This window comes from Schizosaccharomyces pombe (genome assembly GCF_000002945.2).
Source record: "Schizosaccharomyces pombe strain 972h- genome assembly, chromosome: I".
NCBI classification, from domain to species: domain Eukaryota; kingdom Fungi; phylum Ascomycota; class Schizosaccharomycetes; order Schizosaccharomycetales; family Schizosaccharomycetaceae; genus Schizosaccharomyces; species Schizosaccharomyces pombe.
In genome coordinates this window covers 319,793-339,764 of record NC_003424.3, presented here as the reverse complement: position 1 = coordinate 339,764, position 19,972 = coordinate 319,793, and the positions used below count along the sequence as shown (strand labels likewise).

General features: G+C 35.3%; 11 protein-coding genes, 14 long non-coding RNA genes and 1 other non-coding gene across 26 annotated transcripts; 13 read left to right on the top strand and 13 right to left on the bottom strand.

The window, feature by feature from the left end:
- Position 1: 1 nt before the first annotated feature.
- Positions 2-1,463, bottom strand: taf9 (SAGA complex/transcription factor TFIID complex subunit Taf9). Its single transcript, NM_001018293.3, has one exon. It carries the CDS (start codon positions 1,371-1,373, stop codon positions 882-884), a length of 492 nt encoding a protein of 163 aa, NP_592893.1. The 5' UTR covers positions 1,374-1,463; the 3' UTR covers positions 2-881.
- On the top strand, positions 123-217 carry sno52. The gene has a single exon (NR_197136.1). It is a non-coding gene; the product is annotated as a small nucleolar RNA R52 (small nucleolar RNA).
- A 144-nt stretch (positions 1,464-1,607) lies between the features above and the next one.
- On the bottom strand, positions 1,608-3,443 carry rcl1 (rRNA processing protein). The gene has a single exon (NM_001018292.3). It carries the CDS (start codon positions 3,335-3,337, stop codon positions 2,246-2,248), a length of 1,092 nt encoding a protein of 363 aa, NP_592892.1. The 5' UTR covers positions 3,338-3,443; the 3' UTR covers positions 1,608-2,245.
- Positions 1,694-2,014, top strand: SPOM_SPNCRNA.2138. Its single transcript, NR_191505.1, has one exon. It is a non-coding gene; the product is annotated as a non-coding RNA (long non-coding RNA).
- On the top strand, positions 2,179-2,873 carry SPOM_SPNCRNA.2137. Its single transcript, NR_191504.1, has one exon. It is a non-coding gene; the product is annotated as a non-coding RNA (long non-coding RNA).
- On the top strand, positions 2,982-3,483 carry SPOM_SPNCRNA.2136. Its single transcript, NR_191503.1, has one exon. It is a non-coding gene; the product is annotated as a non-coding RNA (long non-coding RNA).
- Positions 3,484-3,633: 150 nt separating this feature from the next.
- Positions 3,634-5,148, bottom strand: cpn1 (caprin). Its single transcript, NM_001018291.3, has 2 exons — positions 4,983-5,148; positions 3,634-4,935 (listed from the first exon to the last, which is right to left on the bottom strand). The coding sequence occupies exons 1-2, from the start codon at positions 5,103-5,105 to the stop codon at positions 3,820-3,822; spliced, it is 1,239 nt and encodes a 412-aa protein (NP_592891.1). The 5' UTR covers positions 5,106-5,148; the 3' UTR covers positions 3,634-3,819.
- On the top strand, positions 3,704-4,958 carry SPOM_SPNCRNA.2135. Its single transcript, NR_191502.1, has one exon. It is a non-coding gene; the product is annotated as a non-coding RNA (long non-coding RNA).
- A 52-nt stretch (positions 5,149-5,200) lies between the features above and the next one.
- On the top strand, positions 5,201-6,587 carry mrpl6 (mitochondrial 54S ribosomal protein uL6m). The gene has a single exon (NM_001018290.3). It carries the CDS (start codon positions 5,429-5,431, stop codon positions 6,068-6,070), a length of 642 nt encoding a protein of 213 aa, NP_592890.1. The 5' UTR covers positions 5,201-5,428; the 3' UTR covers positions 6,071-6,587.
- nce101 (non-classical export protein 1) lies at positions 6,187-6,632 on the bottom strand. Its single transcript, NM_001355975.2, has 2 exons — positions 6,526-6,632; positions 6,187-6,474 (listed from the first exon to the last, which is right to left on the bottom strand). Exons 1-2 carry the CDS (start codon positions 6,549-6,551, stop codon positions 6,324-6,326), a joined length of 177 nt encoding a protein of 58 aa, NP_001343064.1. The 5' UTR covers positions 6,552-6,632; the 3' UTR covers positions 6,187-6,323.
- A 324-nt stretch (positions 6,633-6,956) lies between these two features.
- eti1 lies at positions 6,957-9,955 on the top strand (the record flags this gene model as incomplete). The annotated part of the gene is made up of 1 exon (NM_001018289.3): positions 6,957-9,955. Exon 1 carries the CDS (start codon positions 7,022-7,024, stop codon positions 9,953-9,955), a length of 2,934 nt encoding a protein of 977 aa, NP_592889.1. The 5' UTR covers positions 6,957-7,021.
- SPOM_SPNCRNA.2134 lies at positions 7,036-7,311 on the bottom strand. The gene has a single exon (NR_191501.1). It is a non-coding gene; the product is annotated as a non-coding RNA (long non-coding RNA).
- On the bottom strand, positions 8,676-9,994 carry SPOM_SPNCRNA.2133. Its single transcript, NR_191500.1, has one exon. It is a non-coding gene; the product is annotated as a non-coding RNA (long non-coding RNA).
- A 185-nt stretch (positions 9,995-10,179) lies between these two features.
- Positions 10,180-11,569, top strand: wdr21 (WD-repeat family protein wdr21). The gene has a single exon (NM_001018288.3). The coding sequence runs from the start codon at positions 10,281-10,283 to the stop codon at positions 11,541-11,543; it is 1,263 nt and encodes a 420-aa protein (NP_592888.1). The 5' UTR covers positions 10,180-10,280; the 3' UTR covers positions 11,544-11,569.
- Positions 10,213-10,526, bottom strand: SPOM_SPNCRNA.2132. Its single transcript, NR_191499.1, has one exon. It is a non-coding gene; the product is annotated as a non-coding RNA (long non-coding RNA).
- On the bottom strand, positions 10,739-11,192 carry SPOM_SPNCRNA.2131. The gene has a single exon (NR_191498.1). It is a non-coding gene; the product is annotated as a non-coding RNA (long non-coding RNA).
- Positions 11,570-11,642: 73 nt separating the features above from the next.
- Positions 11,643-13,199, bottom strand: miy1 (cysteine-type deubiquitinase Miy1). The gene is made up of 3 exons (NM_001018287.3): positions 12,909-13,199; positions 12,374-12,823; positions 11,643-12,267 (listed from the first exon to the last, which is right to left on the bottom strand). The coding sequence occupies exons 1-3, from the start codon at positions 13,069-13,071 to the stop codon at positions 11,783-11,785; spliced, it is 1,098 nt and encodes a 365-aa protein (NP_592887.1). The 5' UTR covers positions 13,072-13,199; the 3' UTR covers positions 11,643-11,782.
- On the top strand, positions 12,007-13,287 carry SPOM_SPNCRNA.2130. The gene has a single exon (NR_191497.1). It is a non-coding gene; the product is annotated as a non-coding RNA (long non-coding RNA).
- A 1,033-nt stretch (positions 13,288-14,320) lies between these two features.
- Positions 14,321-15,723, top strand: gms2 (NST UDP-galactose transporter). The gene is made up of 3 exons (NM_001018286.3): positions 14,321-14,540; positions 14,599-15,303; positions 15,358-15,723. The coding sequence occupies exons 1-3, from the start codon at positions 14,485-14,487 to the stop codon at positions 15,569-15,571; spliced, it is 975 nt and encodes a 324-aa protein (NP_592886.1). The 5' UTR covers positions 14,321-14,484; the 3' UTR covers positions 15,572-15,723.
- On the bottom strand, positions 14,540-15,022 carry SPOM_SPNCRNA.2129. Its single transcript, NR_191496.1, has one exon. It is a non-coding gene; the product is annotated as a non-coding RNA (long non-coding RNA).
- Positions 15,174-15,418, bottom strand: SPOM_SPNCRNA.2128. The gene has a single exon (NR_191495.1). It is a non-coding gene; the product is annotated as a non-coding RNA (long non-coding RNA).
- On the bottom strand, positions 15,636-17,960 carry cid14 (TRAMP complex poly(A) polymerase subunit Cid14). The gene has a single exon (NM_001018285.3). It carries the CDS (start codon positions 17,839-17,841, stop codon positions 15,787-15,789), a length of 2,055 nt encoding a protein of 684 aa, NP_001018181.1. The 5' UTR covers positions 17,842-17,960; the 3' UTR covers positions 15,636-15,786.
- SPOM_SPNCRNA.2127 lies at positions 15,808-16,561 on the top strand. Its single transcript, NR_191494.1, has one exon. It is a non-coding gene; the product is annotated as a non-coding RNA (long non-coding RNA).
- Positions 17,187-17,969, top strand: SPOM_SPNCRNA.638. The gene has a single exon (NR_151001.1). It is a non-coding gene; the product is annotated as a non-coding RNA (long non-coding RNA).
- On the bottom strand, positions 17,940-19,958 carry pfs2 (mRNA cleavage and polyadenylation specificity factor complex, WD repeat protein Pfs2). The gene has a single exon (NM_001018284.3). It carries the CDS (start codon positions 19,789-19,791, stop codon positions 18,262-18,264), a length of 1,530 nt encoding a protein of 509 aa, NP_592884.1. The 5' UTR covers positions 19,792-19,958; the 3' UTR covers positions 17,940-18,261.
- SPOM_SPNCRNA.2126 lies at positions 18,233-19,801 on the top strand. Its single transcript, NR_191493.1, has one exon. It is a non-coding gene; the product is annotated as a non-coding RNA (long non-coding RNA).
- Positions 19,959-19,972: the final 14 nt, after the last annotated feature.

Genomic DNA, 19,972 nt, shown 5'->3' with positions numbered 1-19,972 from the left:
TTTTCACTTTTGTGTTTTTGTAAGTTCTGAATTGTGTTTACGTAAAGCATCAAGTTTCTTTATATTTCCTATACAGGTTTGTGGTGAGCTTTGAAATGGTTGAAGTATGTGAGAGATAAATGATTTTGAAAATGATGAAAATAACGCGGATGAAATATATGTCCGAGAGCGCAAAAAATGTGTGGATATTTCCGTTGCCTTCCTTCTGATTCAAAATTATTATATAACTTATATATTTTTAGCTGTCGTGCGAGTATCCCTACTATATTCTTTTTAGGGGATCTGTATAGGTCATATAAAGAAAATTAAAATGCATGATATTATGTTATCACTAGTATTGTGGTAAATTGTATTTTCAAAGTTATGATGAGAGGCAATTGTAAGTAATAAAGAAACATTGGTGCGGTGTAAATTTTAAATGAGCCTAGTAGTTGAAGAAAGCTCTCGACGAGCTCATGCCAATTTCACAGCCTTACATGAATTACTCCAGTTTTTGTAACATTTTAAGAAAAAGCGCGCCGTCACTGATGTTGTTGCCGTCTCTTTCACTTTTTTCTATTCTATGTCGTACCATATATAAAAGATACAGTGTACAGTAATGTACAATATGAGCTGAATTTAAAAATGTTGTATACTTTTTTGCTCCATACACTGATTTCGTAGCAAATAAACAAATAAACAGGTACCTTATAACTGTAAACGATTTATTACCCACGCCCTGCTTTCGCAAGTTAAATAGGAAGTTCTGGAGGAACAAAATCATATAAATAAAACCATAATCATCTGCTGCAAAGATTCGTGAGCGCTTCAAAAATATTTACATATATCTAAATCATCAGCACTTCCCCGGCATTAGTAACAACTTTAAAAGGAAAATAAATTTATTCAGACTTCACAGAGAAGTCAAGTTTATCCTCCTCCATTCGTGAATCCGAGGAGTTCTCTTCCTTTGGTTGATTCTGTTGGGTTTCATTACTGACAATCCAGTTGGGTTGAGTTAAACAGTACTTCTCCGGTGGAAGACGAAACCCATAAGACGGCTGAATTTGGGGTAAAGGTTTTCGATTTCTCTCCATAGCAAGCTCTAGTAAAAATTCTTTTGGTGGAGGTCCAGTGAAGGAGTGATTGATTTGAGAAGCAACAGCTAAACGTACATCTTCTACAGAAATTGGAGCATTTTGCCCACGTGAATGTTCCGCATAAACCTGTGAATCCTGGATTAACTGCTGTGTATATCTATGTGCAAATGTTAACAACTGCAAAGGCACTGTTTGAGAGTATGATGGAACACCCAGAGAGCTAAGTATTAGATGAATCAGACGAACGTCCTTAGGTCCTTTTATAGATTCATCACTTATTCCTGGAGAACTCATGATTTATTAAATACTATAAGTATATGCGAAGACAAATACGACTCCCGTTATTTTTCTGTTTTACCACCCAAAAAGATTTATGGTCGTTGCGAGCGTTGCAAATTGTATCCACTCAGAAGTTAGCGTGAGTCCACTGCACACCACTAAATAGCTTGTTTCAGAAAGTTTACAACAATGCTATTTTACATATACATTACTAAATATTTCGAGTCATAAAAATTTATCTAAGCAAACTTTAATTTATGCAGAAGGAATGATTTCATTAAAGCAATTCCTATCAAAGTTGCTTTTAGTATCACCAATGTTAATAATTTAGAAGTTACATAAAATTTTAGTATAAGCAGCGTAAAGTAAAAACTCTCATTTAGTAAATAATAAAACGAACAGGATCATTCATACAAAATCAATGATGATACAAATTTACTAAAAATTGGCAGTGTTTTTTTTTTACAAAAGGACATGGAAAAAGGTTGAGATTTTCAAATGAGAAGAGCATCTAAGAACTAATTTTCTGAAAAAGAGGCATCGGGAAAGAAATATTAAAGCAGAATGAAGTAGAAACAGAACCAAGTAATTTAAAGGAAACCAAAAAAATTCAAACCATAATTGAAAATGAACATAACAAGACCGTTAAAACAACTGAGTCACAAAAACGTATTTAAATCTCTAAATATGTATGGTGCTTTTTTTTTATACTCATGTCGTAATTGCAATGGGAAGTTAATGGGTAATGAACTTCTTAGTACGATTAAAGAGTAAATATATATCAAAAAGACGTTCGTTCATTTTAAGTACCCGAACAATATGTTAAATGTAATGTTATGATGTTTAAGAAGAATAAACGAGCAAAGGACCCACTGATAAATGGTTTTCTATTGAATGCGGCGATTGACATTTAAATATCCTTTTCCTAAGCATGACATCTCCACCTGGCCTGATTCGAGCTCTTTAAATCTATATTCGCAATTGAAAAGTGCCTTCACATCCCGAAGAAAAACAACTAATTGCGAAGTAATACCAAGTTGACCCACAACTATTGTGTTAACGTCTTCAGAGGATAGTAGCATCCCGGTTAAAGTTGAAGGTTGTGTATATGGATCTACACAACCACCAGATTCAATAACTTCCAATAATTTCTTTGCGCAAAAGGAACCAACATCTTCTGGTGTTTCTCCAGCTTCACCACAATGCTCGGCAGCATAAGAGCAACCCTTATTAGTTTCTGCAACTAAAGTGATAGAATACCCAGGACTGTTACCACATTCATCTCCACGGCGAACGTCTGTATAAATGAAAACATCGGGTATAAAAGGATTTAAAACTCCGCGAGCAGATTCTACTAAGCGATTTGCAAAAGCGGGAGATACTCTAGTTGAAGAAGCAATTCCTCTGATTCGGAAGACTCTTCCAAATTCTGAGAGACGAATGGGAGGTAAAGACTCTTTAATTACAGGACATAAAAAATTCACTTCACCTCCTCCGCCAGGAGCAGAACCACGCTTTAATATGCGCAACTCAAGTTCATCACCAACTTGAAAACGCTTTTGAAGAGAGGGTAATACACTAGTGCGCAAAACATCGACACCAATATCTTCATTACTGGAAGTAACTCCAGTAAGAGTAAGTGAAGTAGGGGTTTTTGCAAAAAGACAAAGTATTAGAATTGGTTCCAAAAAATAGCCTATCCCTTTGGTAGTTGGACAATCATGGACTACACGACCTCCTATAATATTTCCTGGGCGATATATGAACGAAGTACCTGTGTAAGAAATTTCTATGACACTGCCATTGGTCAACTTCTCCAACAGCCTTAAAAACGAAACCTGGTAATCTTTGACACCAGGATCGGCTTCATCTGGGTAAATTCCTTCAACTCGAATCGGAGTTCCCGAGAGAGTTGCAAGGACTAACCGATGCGTCAAATACTCACATCCTTTAAAGCGTTTGAGCTGACCGGTTGACATCACGAGTTTAACAATTCAAAATGAATGCAAAGCCCCGAATTATTTTAAAAACGCGTTTTTCGAGACTTTGATATTTCAATTCCTTTACAGGAAATTTTTAGTTTTGGTAAAAGAATTTCTACAGCGCAAGAGGTAGAATTGACCTCTCAGCTAGGAGTTGCCGTGGTAACCGTAAAGCTACTTGTTTACTAAATAAATGTAAACAATAAAAAAAGTACTGTATTTTTTAAAAAATTAACTGTTTTTACTACTAAAAGAAAGAAATATACTTTCTTATATAATATTTAACACATTAATAAAATCAAGTAATTTTATTTCTAGAACATAAAAAGCAATAAAACGATGATTGATTTTATGCTTTGAGAGTTTTGGTAATATATAAATACTTTTTTAAAATGCCAGAGAACACTAGAGGAAAGAATGATACAAAAACCTCTGAAACATTAAAAAAGTGAAACGTTAATATATGCGGTAAAAGCGTTTTAGGCTACGGGATTGAAATTGGATAGCTCAGCGTTAGGACTAGGTTGCGAGGTTGAGTTATTACTGTTGGAATACTGACCTCGCTTTGAGCGATTAAAAAATCCTCCACGGCCACGACCTCCGCGATAAAATCCTCGTCCACCTCGACCACGTTGACCACTTCCTTGGGAACGGTTGACAGAAGGGCGTTTTGAAGATCCTCTGGTATTGGAATTTAATTTGGGTGTTCCATCTACGACTCCATTGCTAGGATCAGCTGCTTGATACCATTCTGGTGACATTGAATCCAATTTTTGCTGCATTTGTTTTTGTTCAACAACTTGATTTTGCGTGGGATAAATATTGGTCCCATCTTTGCCCAAAACATCTACTTCAACATTTTCAGTAGGAACCTGAAGAGTAGAATTAGCAGGAACAGATGTTTCACTGGGGAGAGCGGGTTCCTCAACATGCTGTCCTTCAATTTCGCTCTCATTTAAAAACTGAATGCCACGGTTAAGTGGTCGATTAGTTTGACGGGCTTCGTCATCACTAATACTCTGTTGCTCAATGGGTTGACCAACTGCTTGCTCTGGTTGCTCCGCATAATCATCTTCGATAAGTTCCTCAGCCTGTTCACTAGGCAAAGGAGCAGCGAAAAAATTATCAACTCTAGATGAAATCGTCTGAAAGGACACTTCACTTTCAGGTACAACGTCTGTTGACGAGTCGTTCAAATCAGCAACAGCTTTTTCAGATTTCTCGGTACCCTCATACACAATCACCAATAACTTTTCAACAGCTGAATTGAAAGGCGCATCATCTGAAGGATGAACACAATTATGGCTTGCAAATCGTAGAAAACGGACCAAACTTGAGACTTGCTTTTGAGCGGTGTCATATCCTTCGCGGTATTGTGCTTCAATCTCTTCTTTCCTTTTAGCATTTTCGGTCGCCTCAAACTGACGCTTGTGTTTTTCATCACGGATCCTTGTAGCATCTATTTGGCTTAACAACTCCTTCAACTCATTCAATGTCGTCAATACAGCATCTTTACCTTGTAATGCTTTTCGTTGATCATCATTGAGAGAATTGGAATCGCTAGCAGCTATTTCTTCAAGCTTTAGAATTTTTTGCTACAGATTTAGTAAGTTTTAACGCCCAATTTAATAAATGATCTTACCTTCTTTTTCGTAAAGTTACGAATGCGCTTGGTTAAATGCTCCACAATAACGCTTCCGAGTTCTCCCTCTATAGGGTTTTGGGTGATGTTTTCACTATTTTTATTGTTTCCCTGGCTTGGCATGGTTTTTTTCTTTTCTCGCTTTTATCCCACAGGTTGGTTCTTCGCAAGTTTGGTTGACGTGCCACATGGCTGCCACCCTACATGATGAACCTACTAAGTATCCACATCGTCAAACATTGACTTTAAAAATCCGCAAACACTTTTGGCAGTCTTAATCCCTAATAATAGGAACAATTTATTTTAAGCTATCTCACAAAAAAAAAAATCGAATAGAAAGAATACGTGTTTTTATTAGAATTTGATATTAGCGAATTTCGAAGTCAATTTTTCTAGCATCCTTTACTAATATATTTGAAAACTGAATTATTTTGATTTATAAAATTATGTTTTCTATTGATAGTTGCTTGAAAACAAGGCCCTTAACTTTTCGAATTGCTCGTCTTGGTATGAACTTCACGACATGTTCAGCTGCTAGATCATACGTTGGAAAAAAAGAAATCATTGTTCCAAAAAATATCCAGTTTGATTTGGAGGGGGAACAACTACAGATTACTGGACCTCATGGAACACTTAACATGAGATTTCCAAATTATCTCAATCTCTCGAAAACTAATGACATCCTAAAAGTAGGAATGGATGCCAATATAGAAAAGCAAGCTACTAAAAAGCAACGTGCAATGTGGGGCACTACTAGGGCTATCCTAGCTAATAATGTAAAGGGAGTAACTATGTACTGGCAATCTATTATCAAATTGGTTGGTATCGGGTATCGGACTTCTCTAAACGATGGAAATATTCATTTAAAAATAGGTTATGCAAACGACATTTTGGTCTCTATCCCTACTGATGTACAAGTTGAGAATCCAACGCCAACCAGCTTGGTACTTCGTGGAATTGATCGACAAAAAGTCACACAGTTTGCAGCAAAAATTCGATCGTTTAAAAAGCCCGAGCCGTATAAAGGGAAGGGGATTTATGTTGATGGGGAAAAACCGCAGTTAAAAGCTAAACGGAGCATATCATGAGTTCTTTGGATTTCATTATGCAGTACATTCTCATATTTCAATTTTCCATCTGGCATACACCTTGTGCAAATTCACTATACAAACTCATTTCTTACAAACACTTATTAAATCACATTGCAGTAAAAATTGTCACAGACTGTTAGTAGCGTATAAACGTACAAAAGGAAATGTTATTCAATGAATAAAAATATAAAATCATCATTCGCTCGACACCCTTTGCCTCCTAGAACAGTCCTTTACGGAATGTCTGACCTCAGTTTTTCATGGATTGTTGTGAAACTGCCTGTTTATTCCATTTACGCAATGCAAGTTCTCGTAAGCTTCTTCCTCGGGGACGATGCTCTTTTTCATACAAATAATAACCATAAGTACCGACGAAGATTCCAAACAAAGGATCCATCCATCTGTTTAAGTAACATGTTAATATAATGAACCGAGTCTTCTTACAATCTTACTTAGAAATTAAATAGGGTTGAGACATCTTCTTTTTGAAATGACTTCTTCTCTTTTACGTGGCTAGCTGATTACTTTTAATCAATAGTAGTAGTGAGACTGTAAGGTTGGAAATATGTAGTAGCCTAATGAAGTATATGGGCCGCATTGAGCAAATACCTAGATATATCCATCATACATCCTTTTTATCGTAGTAATAAACTGATATTAGAGTCATTTTGTCAAATTTAAAGCTCGCTTTTTATTAAAAATTTGAGAATGCTTTTATTTATGTTTCTGTTTCTTAAATAATTAATAGTTGCATTCTCACATTCTTTTGAGAAACTTAATAAAAATGTGAGTATTAAATTCTAAGATGAAGTTTGACGAATGTATTTCCCTAAATTGCTTCCTCCTTATTTTTAATATTAGCGAAAATTCGAACTTGCCCACTAACAAAAGCCCAGTACATGTAGAGTGCAAACAAAGCGCACTACATAAACAACCATCGTTGTTAATATGTCATTTTATAAAGAAAAATCAATTAATGAAACAAATCTCGGATCGTTCGTTGACGAAAGTAATGAACTTTTTTTTTCGGCATTATCGGAATCCTCAATGAACCATGGAACTCCTGATGATAGCATTCTACTTGACTTAGTAAGTCGTTCAGACAATAAAGATTTATATCAAGATTCTCTCGATGTTCGAGATAATTTTTCAAACTTATCTAGTGATGAAATTCCCCAAAGCAGTTCCTATGAACAAACTCGCAAGCCATTCTTTCATCATTTTAACCCGTTCGAGTTTTTAGAAGCCACAAGTCCATTGCAACAAAATGGCAAATCTAGAGATACGGAGAAGCCTCCTTCAATGAAAGAAAAGGATTTGTCTTCAAATAGCAGTTCGCAGCATGATAAAGCCTTTCATGAAAGGGTTGACCAGGGGAAAAATAAATCGTCAACCACTAAATATCAAGAATTTCGAACTGTCGCTGATTATCGAGAATTTTCTCCTGGACAATCAGTCAATTCATTGAAGCCAAATTCTGGTGATGAAGTTCCATCAACCAAATCCTCAACGTCTTCTGAAATGCATACTCAACTATTGAAGGATGAGCAAAAGAAAATTTTAACACCCGCACCTGATGTGCCTCATGATGTTTACTGTATTGAACCCTCTTTGGGTCGAGTTTTTTCTTTTCCGGCTTCATTCGTTGCATCTCCTTTGCTTTTAGAAGATTGCAATAAAATAGCATCTTGTGATCTTCCTTATAGTACATTTTATGCTAACTCACAAGTTATTGATAAATTTTCTGAATATTTTGCATACGTGGATCAGGATCCTTGCCATATTCGCGTACTGAACGCCAATACCGATCAATCGCTCATACTTTATACGCAATCTGATGTTAAAAATCTACATTTTGGCAAAAATAAGCATACAAAGCCCCATCTTTTGGTAATGGACGCTCTCTCTAATCTGTATGTTTGGAAAATTTTACAGAAGCGATCTGAAATTTCAGTTTCACTTTTGTTTACCATCCGTCGTGCCAATTATGGTATTTGTGATTGGATTCCTAATTCTTCAAATATGTTTTCTATGATTGTAAAGAATTCTTTATATATTGTGGATATATCAAATATTCGTTCCAATAATATTAGCCCTAAAGTTTATGCAAAAGATTTTAATGGATTACAAGCTGCCAAGGTTGATTTACCTGGGCCGATTAACTCATACACCATCTCTTCTGACCGTTCTGTTGTTGCAATATTAGTGAATTCTCAAATTTTTTTCTATTCATTTCCAGTTTCTAATTTATTTTCTACTAATCCTTCACACCGAGGTAACTGGGCGGCTATCGCGACAATGAGCCTTCAGCTTCCGAGTACAGCAAATTCTATTTCTTTTCTTTCATCTCCACCGAACAATAATGATATCATTGATAAAGTTATTTGTGTCTCCTATGCTAATAATACTATATTAGGTTTATTTGATTTTGGGTTATGTGCTTTTACTCAAGAAATTGAGTTTTCAAATGAAAAAGAGAAATCACCTATTCAGCAATTACTTACTTTCAATAATTCAAACATGATTGTTGCAAAAAGGAATCAGCTTTTGGATATCTTTATTTATTCACCTTCTGATTTATCCAATGTGGGTGTATTATCTAACACTGCAGCTTTGATCTCTGCTGTTTCCAAAGGCAAGCGTTTTGGAGATTCTGGTTATATTAATAAAGTAATATCGAATGAGGTGGTGGATCATAGCATTGTTTTTGTCACCTTAATTGGCTGTGATAGTTCCAAACTTGAACTAATTTTGGCACTAAGTTCTGGATATTTTCAGTTCTGCATAGAAAGCGATTCCAAATTTGACGAGGGCACTTCTTTGGAATATCCTAATTCTGACAAGCGAATTTTAGCTAGGGCATCATTAACTTCGGGATTAAAGTCTAATAACACGCTAAGGGCTTTGAGTCAAGATTTAAAAAATTGTGCAAAATCTAAGGATGATTCCACAACACAAAATCTTACAGAGTCTTTGGGATCAGTTTGTTATCCCTCCATGCCATTCTTCAATCAATACGTTCCTCAAAATCCTAATGAGGTTAGAGAAAATATCTCTTCAGTCATGAAAAGTAGAATCCACGCAAAATTTGAAAGCTTGCATAGTCGAGTGGAATTGGTTGTTAAGAACTCTTACATGAAATTGTTGGAGCAGACTATTTCAGAAGCTGCAACCGATGAAATTTCTGATCTTTTCAAATTGATACATTCAAAACCTTTTCTTCTTGAGGTAGGATTCCTAGAAACTGGATTTTTGGCAAACGACTTGGAAAACTTAACATCCACTTATAGAAGCAGTAATAGGCAGTTGTGCGATTTTTCAAACCGCATAGGAAACATTAACCAAAAGCTTGAAAAACTCTTAATGATTGAGCGATTAGAAACTAGCGATCAAAGTCCAACATCCTCTTCTAATTTTGAAGAATCTGAGTCATTTGCAGTATCGAAAAAAGTTTTGGAATTGGTTCGCATTTCTAAGAATAAAGAGGCGTTAATTTGCTTCACGAAGGATCCCTCTATTGAAGCATTCCGGTCATTACAAGATGTGCCTGATTATTCACTAGATGATTGTTCTTCAATTCATCTTTTAGCATTTATTCATGTTCTTTCCAAGTTAATCATAAAAGAGGAACAGCTATCATTTTCTCGTCTTCAACTATTATCGCGAGCTACTTCACGTCTTCGGACTATGACATTATCAGTATTTAACAACAGCGGCACATTAACTCCTGAGCTGTTCTCCTCCGTTGTGCGCATTGTTCTTAAAAACGTGAGGGAATTTGTGCTAATTGGTAACTCTAGTATACAGAAGTCGAAGCACGAATTTTTAATTACGACGCTCCAAGCACTGTTAAGAGAAGTCGATATTTTTCTCAATACATAGAAAATGGAGGAATCTCTGAAACTAGCTTATGAGCGACAATAAGCTTAGCTGCAAGCACTAGTAATTTTGTCTTTTACGGCATTTTTTCCTTATAGGGGGCATTTAAGCTATTAACTATAAGTTAACAAATAAGGAATTTTATCGTGTTACCTTATTATACCGTTTGCCGCACACTGGTGCTTTTTTTTATTAATTTATATAGTTGTGTTGTCTTTTGAATACCTAAGTATTTGGCTACATACAACAGAGAAATGGTATAACGACAACATTTTAACAAAACCTTTTTTGTTTTTAATTTCTTTTGCTTACCATCAATCCCTGGGTTATGAGCGGACTACCATTTCATATTCCCGGTTATTATTACAATTCTGAAAAAAAGCGTTACTTTCGAATAATTAGCTCGGGGCAGTCTACTCCGTCCTCTAATATTTATACTAAGGAGAGGTTGAAAAGGGGGAAGCGTTTTAATAATATCAGTAAAGAACGAACCAAAGGAAAAGGAGGCAATCCCGTTTTCAACTTTTCAACTTATCTTTTTGATAGACAGTTTTCACAATATCCTTATTCTTGTAATGATGACAGAGATTATTTATGTGCAAAAAACCTAAAAAAAATAAATCTTCGGCAGCTTCCAGTTGGGACTGAGCTGCAAAAAATAGGTTGGCTTCGCGAAGTTAATACCATAATTTTAACTTCCAAAAACGGCGACATATTGGGGTGTTGTCTTACCCCTGAAGACAAATCTGGAGTTGCAAATGAAAAATATACTTCAGAAGGTTCAATTCAGGATTTTTCCTTGTCAAGGATAGGCCTCTCTAATAATCCCATTTCTTCTTTGGTATGTAACGCAATGCAAATTTTCTGGTCTACATCTCCTTCTCTGCAGAATGAGGGACAATTTCATATATCTACTTATAACCAGCTATTGGGTGAATCCAATAATTACCGTTGGGGATCTCTTAAACTTTTGAAAACCCCTTTATGTGCAGAAAGTATTGGAGAGATGGGCTTTGCAGTTGGTGGCACCTCAAAAATTGCAATAATTAATCGAGAGGGAAAATTAACGCAAAGTTTGCAATCTAAAGGAGACGTATTCAGTCTTAAATATTTGGGTGACAACTTAGTCATTGCTGGATGTCGAAATAAAAGTGTATTAGTGTATGATCTTCGGACGAAGAAAGAATGTGTACAGCGATTCTATCATGGATCTAGCATTTGTTCAATGCAAAACTTAGATTTTTCCCAACCGAAGCTTTTGGTTAGTGGTTTGGAATCTAAAATTTCTTTGTATGATTGCCGATTTCTGCAAAGTAAAAAAAGACCCCAGTCAATTATGTCTTATATGGGTCATTCTAATTTGCTTGAAAGAAATTTAGCTTTGATGAAAAATGAGAATGGAAGCATTTTTAGCAGTGCTGGTGATGATTATGTTTTACGTTTTTGGAAAACCGACTGTTCGTTACCATTCAAGGAAATGCGAGTTGACGATGGTAAATATTTATGTCGAGATGGGTCTTGGGTAAAAGCAATGAATGGTACCGGTTGGGTTCTACCGTATGGTCGAGGCTTACTTATTTACGAACCATGAGCATTTAACAAGGTGAAGAAAATTCTTTTTGGTAGCAATAGTATCTTTAGTCTTACGGATATATGTAATGCTTGTTTACTTTTCAATCTTTCAAAAAAGTTTAGGAGATTTCAATATTAATTAATAATTGTTGACGTAAAAGAAACTATGGAATAAATGTAGTAAATGCATACGCTTTCACTAGAGCGAATACAAAAAATAAAAATATAAAAGACAGATCCTCTAAGTATCATGTTTCATCACGAAATTAAACAGTTTTCGCTTTGCTTACGTGATTTCTGGGTATTGGATTTGTTACGACGAGGAGTGTTGGAAGCCTTTTTAGGAGTCTCCTTTTTTCCTCTTTCTTCTTCTTCTTTCGCTAGTCTCTTGGCATATTGTTCATCATCTTTAGCGCGTTTTTTTTTCTCCTCCTTTCTTTGATTCAAAACATAAACAGCAGGAATGAAGTTAGCTGCACAAAGTTCACCATTGCCTGTCTCAACTGTTTGCGAGTCAAAGGTTTCCCACACAACATCTTCACCTGTCCTTGCGTATCCACTATCTGTGACCAAAGTAAATTGTGCGAATGAATCTGGATTTGAATACATGGTACTGAAATGACTGGAACGAAAAACCACGACTATTTCCCCTGGACCTACAAGCTCAAGAATCTTTTTAAGACCAGCATTCGTCAAAAATTGCATTGTATAACGATTTTCCATAACTTTGTCAACACATGTAGCTATTTGAAGTGTTAGTTTGTAAAAAACATATAGCAAATTATAAGGCTAAAGTCTCTCAAGCAGTAAACTGAAGAAAGTATGCACGACAGATAAGTAAAAACTTACAATTATTTAAAAAATCTTGCTGCTGTTCAGTTAGTGGCTCCTGCATCTCTAATAGAGAACGACGTTCGGCAAATGTATCTGCAACTTTTTCATAATATTCAAGCTTTCGAAGGTAGCTTAAATCTTCGTCGCTCAAACCCATATCATCTGAAAGAATCCAACCATGAACTAATCGAACTCCAAATGTACAAAAGATTTCATGCCCATACTCAAACTTTTCAATATCATAGAGACAAGGATTCAATTGCTGACCGAAATGCATAGATGTCAGTTTATCCTGAAGACTTTGCTGATTTTTGCATAAGCCGTATGCTTTAGCAAACTCCACCAAGTATTCTGTCAGTTCATCGGGTGTGATGTATCTTTTCTTCGGCAATTCAAATGGTCGATCTACGTTTGACTTTAATATTAATGCATTGGACAAAGCAATTATAGGACACGGGCCATTAACTGAATACAAAGTAAGCAACTTAGAATTTGCGGAATAAAAGCTTGCAATTATGTTTAAAACGTTACAAGTCTTTATAAGGATTACCTGTTTGACATAGAATAATTCGTTTCTGGTATTCCCTTGAAAGGGGTTCTATGAAAGGAATAGTTCTTGTCTGGTAGGAATTAGAATGGTCCTCTTGCTTATGGTTCTGAGTTTCATTATTATGCTCTTGAGTATCAGGATCGTGTTCCTGAACATTATCCATGGCTTGGTAATTAACAGAACTTAGGTTTCTTAAAGAATTCCTTTTTGAAAATTTCAAATTTATATTCAAGGATTCCTAAATGTGTCATTTAAATTAACCTTATGAGTTAATTTAGAGACGTTGATCGTAAGTTGGGTAAGGATATAGCTTACACCACCATATCACAGTAAAACCAGTGTCAGTGCTAATGATAAAAGGTGTTTACTCAAAATAAATTTAGTTTTATGACAGGAGGATTTATAGTTTAAATGAAATCTTATATACTGAAATTGAACTTTTAGGATTGTGCTATATTTCGTATACATATTATTAGGTAATTGCAATTGGGGCCCAAGCTTTATACATTCAGTATTTGTAATAATTGCCTTTGTTAAGTTTTTAACAGCTATTTTGTAATCTTCAAATTTTGGATTCTATTTATAGTGAAGAAAGCAATGAAGTATATTAAAAAATCGACTTTAGTTGCAAAAAGTTAAAATTGAATTTATATTTTTAAAAATTAGTATATTAATTAAATTTCTTTTAAGTGTTGATGAACTCTTTTGCACTCATTTACTGTAATTATAAACTAGAAATGAGGTATTTGTAAAATTACAACTTCCTTTTATTAAGTTGTCAGAAACCCAGAAAATTTTAGAAAATGAGTTCAAGATTGAAAATTAAAATAAATTAATCAAATAAATGAGTTTAAAAAAAACAACTGTCTCTTAAGACTTTTCCAGTAGATATCTTTTCAATGCTTAACAGTTGTAATTATTAATGAACCAAAGAAAAGTTATGAATTTGCTTTAAAGTATGCGTTTTTAACCATTTTATTTTCAGCTATGTTTGAAAGTTTAAATGCAACTTCAGTAAAGTAGTATTGATTATATAGGTAGCATCATCATTGAAACACTTTTCATAATTTTCATCTTATAAACGAGAAGGCTATATAAGCTGCTTTATACTGGATTTACAATTTTCAGGAAATTATTTCTTTCAGTTGATTGACCAAGACAATGAAGGATGATTGTAATATACTTTGAATAAATTAAAATTGAGATTATAATTTAATTATACTCTAAAAGAAGTATTATAGAAAAGACAAAACTATTTTGTTTGTTATCATTTATACTCGCGAAGCTGGATCTCCCTGATGAATTCATTATGTTCTAGGAACCAAACTTAACGATTTACGTAATGCATTAACTAAAGTTTCGCTAACCGACAAGTGATAGATTACAGCTGCAATTGTTATACTCTAAGCGCTAACGCATACATATTAGCGTACATCTCATTCATCTTGCTTTTACAATATATTGTAAATTTCTGAACATCTTAAACGGATATTTTATGATATTATACTGCACATACAACTCATCACTTTTCCTTGCCCATATTTGACGGGCATTTGATACTCTCGACATTTACAAAATGCTTTTGCCAATTATTATGCTTACTTCCGGTGTAGCTAACACCGTCTTGTCGAAGTCAGTAGCTATTTTATTTATCCAATAGTATTGTTTGCTAACAAATCATCTCAAATAGATATCAAGACAGTATAGCAGAAGAAAGTGAACCCATCAAGAGTATGGCAGTTCTTCAAAGCCTCAACATTTTTCTTGGGGAAGCATGTTTATGGTTTTATGTGTTGTATAAACGCCACTCACAAGGTCCTGGCTACGAATCTCTTGACCACCTACCTTTAAAGCACAAAGTTTTCATGGCTCTTCCAGCAATCATGGATATATGTGGTTCAACATTGATGAATGTTGGCCTTCTTTATACTAGTGCCAGCATTTATCAAATGACTAGGGGTTCGCTTATTATTTTCGTTGCCTTGTTCGCTACGACTTTACTAAAAAGAACAATCGGTCAATTGCAATGGCTCTCACTGAGTTTCGTAGTTTTAGGAGTTGCAATTGTTGGTTATTCTGGATCCTCTTCTTCTATTGGTTCAAATCCCATTTTAGGAATTACTGCAGTTTTAATCGGCCAGTTTTTTTTAGCAACACAATTCACAATTGAAGAATACATACTCTCGTTTATTCAAGTCGACCCTTCAGAATTAGTTGCTTATGAAGGTACTTATGGCGTATTTTTTGTCCTTTTAGGAATGATTATTTCTTACTATTTTATCGGTTCTACTACTGCTGGATACCACGGGTGGTTTGACTATTCACACGTTATATCTCGATTTAATGAAGTCCCTGCACTCTATGTTATTTCTGGAGTTATTTTGGTATCTATTGCGTAAGTTCATGTTAAAAAATTGACCATTCGTATTTACTAACGTTCCAACCTTAGTTTTTTCAACGTTTCCGGCTTAGCCATTACAAAACTTCACTCAGCTACTACCCGATCTCTTTTAGATATTGCTCGAACATTCGGAATTTGGATTATTGCTATGGCAATGGGGATGGAGTCATTCCATTTACTTCAATTCTTGGGATTCGTGCTTCTTATTTATGGCATATTTACTTACCATTCTATCATCAAATTTCCTCTCGCCGAATCGTAATTTCTTAACTAGTTTCATCGTTTATGCAAAATTACTACAGATCCATAGTGAGTTTAAGGTGTTGATTAATTTATTACTGGTATTCGAGTTTACTGGCTAAATCGTAAGTATAATCTATAAAGATAATTTATTAATACAATTATCAAACTATAATCATAATTGATAATAAAACCTTTTATCCCTCTATATAACCTGGTATTTTACATGTAAATTAACTAAAAACGTTTGCGTATTTTTTTCGCTCGAGATTCTTCATCTGAAGCAGTGGTGTCCTCAATAATAGGTACTTCGTCTTCCGAATCGTCACTGCTTATGTTAAATAATTTACTGGGATTAGCTCGAGAATTAGAGGAGGACTGCTCTCCCGTAGATGTCAAAGCTTGCTTCTGAAAATTTTCATGGCCGTTGGTTTCAATTGATTCATTTACTTTAAACAAATCATCCTTTGCAGCATCTGTTTCGTCTGAATCGGATTCATCCTCAACATATTGCAAACCAACGTCTTGCAATGGAAGCTTGTCGACATCAATACTTGCTAAAGCATCCACTTCCACTAAAGGTTCTAAAGGAACTGGATTATTCTTATAACATTTTAACATATGCTCACGATGTTGACGAACCCCTTCATCAACTGATAATATGGTACTTAGGATACTAGGGAAATCTTTGACTCGATTGACACCCTCTCTTTCTATACGAGATGCGAGTGCGTATAATTTACTAGTTAGCAAATCAAAGCCATTTGCAAATGTAGCCTTTACGCGTAATAATCCACGACTAGATTTAGAAACATCATTTTGGAAATCTACCGGATCTTGGATTGAAAGCAAATAAGGCTGGTTTGGCTTCAGCCAACCCATCTTCTTTTTTGAAAAATAAAAACCACCATTGTGAACAGCGATACCGACAGCATCATAATAAAATTGTTTTCCGTACAACTCCAAAAACTCTAGCAGCAAAACACCAAAATTGTCTTCTTCACGCATAGAACCTGTACTAAGTCTAGGGTGTAATTGAAGAAAAGAAACAACCAAACAAACAATCGCATAGCTACTTAATCCGCCCAAGAAGACTTCGTTTAGCGCTCGCATGTTCAAAAAATGTTTAATAATTATTACTAACGGCCTAAGAGCAGGGTATTTTTTCATGAAACCGTTCACTACCAGACATGTCTTCAAACCTCCAGGTTGATTAAAAGATATGTCAACATGAACTTTGGTTAACGGATCAACGAACTTGATGATTGGAACGTTAGCAGTAGTAATGACCTGGACTTCAGAAGCAAGTTTTAGCTTCTTTAGATGATGAGCAAGAACAAACATATCTTTTTTTGTACCCCGATAATGATGCTCAGGTGATATTATTACAAGATCAAGGTCTGAAGTAGGTAAATATAATTTGGTTTCAAAACTTCCAAAAACATAAAGTGATACATCTGGCCATTTTTGCAAGACAGCTTGATTTATACGAGAAACAAGCGTCTTCCGAACCGCATGCTCTTCAGGAGTCGGAGTAATATAGTCAATAAAGTGAAGAATGTCTTGGTGAAAAATTCTAGAGACTTCTCGCTCTACCTTATACTGACGGTGCCAAGGGCATGATTGAGAATCAAGCTCATACGCTTGGCGTTTTCGTTTACGGTTAGAATCCGATTTTTCATTTGCTTCATGAAAAAATCGGCCTCGTTGACGCATAAAGCCAGGGATCTCATTTTTAGAAGACTTTTTTAAGGACTCATTATTCTTGCTTTTATCATTACTAACACTATCCTCGTCTTCATCGCTGTTCCAATCGAACTTGATAAAATCAGAATTATTTTCGACAGCCTTGTCGTGTACAGGGTTAGTTTTTCTACCTTCTCTTTTTGGTATACCTAAAAGAATGGTAGGTTCACCACGTTTTATTGCTTCCTCTGGTAAATCAGGTTTTTCCAGCGGCTCTAATGGATCGGCTTTTCCAAATTGAATATATGGATCGTTTTTGTTTGAAATTTCTACTCCACCTTTATCACGTATTCCTTCTGAATCATTATCATTACGTGATTTTTTACTTCCAATTTCAACCATGGGTTCTTCTTGATCCAGAAGCGTAAAATTGTTATTCAGAAGCATTTCGTCATAAGCGTCTGAATTTTTATCCTTTTCCTTTCTTTTAGATTTAAATTTACTCGGTTTATCGTTTTTAAAAATCCTCCTTGGAAGTGGTTCAGTTCTCTCATTTTTACGCTTTTTATAATTATTGCGGTTAAATGACACGCTTTTTTTACCCATCTCTAAGACATGGATAGAATGGTTTTCTATACCTATCTTGTAGAATTCTTATAAAAATCAATATATGACTAATTGAACCACAATTATTAATCACATAAGATCTTTGAAAATTTGGTGGTGAACAACTTACTAAATGTAGCATACCTAACTATTAACGATTTATTTACGAAAATCGTTGACACTCGGTAATTCAATTTGGGGAACATCTTGTATGGAGAGCGAGATATAGAAGTGCTTGTCGAGTATGAATGGTATAATGTAAATTGTTGCTTAGTTATCATTAAAAAAAAAATTAGTGTAGGTTTTGCTTTGCCAAACCCAATTTTTAGTATGAATCCAGTGAGCTGCGGTGTGAATTTTTTTTTTTTTAAATCTAATTAATGCCAAGTAAATATGTTTTTCAAATAACAAAGAAATGTATTATCGATAGTTTTGAGGATACCCATCTTGTGACTTTGAGGTGAGACCTGGGATAAAAGAGTTTTGAGTTGACGGCTCAGCGTATGAATTGCTCAAAGATGCATGAAGCATACCGGGAATTTGAGGTTGTCCATGTTGATAAGGCGATGGAAAGGAGGGCATAGTCCCTAAACCCGGAAGATTAAGTACTCCAGAAAATTGGGGATTATGGGCATTTGCTAATGTTTCGGTGAGAGGGTTTTCGTCAGGTTCATAATTATCGTCTTCTTCGATCGCTGCTTTTCTCTGACTTAGCATGGCCTCAGACTGTTCTTCACCTAAATGATGGCGATCCATGGTGGATTCCTTGTCATCTGGGCGAGATCTTGACCAAAAACGTGTAGTTTTATCATTTGAACCTGTACATAAAAGATGTCCAAGAGGATGATATTGCATACTCCAAATACCCAAATCATGAGCAAATGGAATTTCAGCAGTAGGGTATAGTAAATAAGAAGACGCGGAAAGAGTAACATTTGGATGCTTTTCATGATACTTTTGCTGAGAAAGTAATGGAGGTTCATCAAGTGAATAATGATTGACACTTCCATCGGAGCCACCAGTAGTAAGCAAATTAGGATAAAGAGGATGCCATGTTACGCAGTTTACGTCCTTTTCATGACCACGTAAAACTCGAACGTCCTTCATGGCACGTAAGTCAAATACTCGACAAGTGCTATCCCTAGAGACTGTAGCCAAATAATTTGATCCAAAATTTTTCTGAAAAGATGCTTGCATTATTGTGTTTTTATGACCATGCAAAGTCGCAATACATGTACCGGTTCTTGGATCCCAAAATTTCACTAAATTGTCTTTAGAACCAGAAGCCAAGAGACCTTTTGAAGGATGCCAATCGACGGTTTTTACATCCCATCCATGACCAGTTAGTTTCAGCTCTTCAGTACTCATATGGAAATTCCATACTTTTAATGAACCATCATCACTCGCTGTGACAAATTTGCTATCATTGGGTGAAAAGGCAACATCTCTAACTTCCATTTCATGAGCTTGAACAATTTTGACATTGTTTAAATTCGGTTCAAAATACTTTACCATGCCTCCTCCATCGCCGGAAATAAGCCAGCGCCCATCTGTACTCCATTCAGCACAACGAACGGCATAATCATGACTCTGATTAATTAACTCAAAATTAAATGTGAGACCATTCCACAGAGTAAATTCACCAGTTGAAGAACCTGTCAACAGTCTTCGACCATCTGGAGTCCAGCGCACAACGTTAATAACATGTCTAGCTTTATTTGCAGACGTATGAATATATTTGGTGCACAAGGAAGATGTGTTATTATACTTGTATTCATAAGGGGGATACAAGTTAATTATTTGATTCGGATTTGGTCTCGGTACATGTATGTGATAGCGATTGCTACGCAAATGTCGATTGACAATATACTTTGATAGCCCTGATCCATAGTCCACAGTCCTACGAGTCATAGGCTTTTGAATAATTCTAGCATTTTCAGCTCTTTCCATGATGAATTAACCAATTCCCCAAAGATGTGAAATTCCTTATTTAGCAGCAATAAAATCAATCTTTAATTTAAATAAAACCAACTTAAAGTTCCTTCTAATGTAGTATAAACTTTACCGTTTTTCGTATGGTATTCTAATATATAGATATTTGGCGCGTTTTACGTGCTGGGAAAATGAGCTA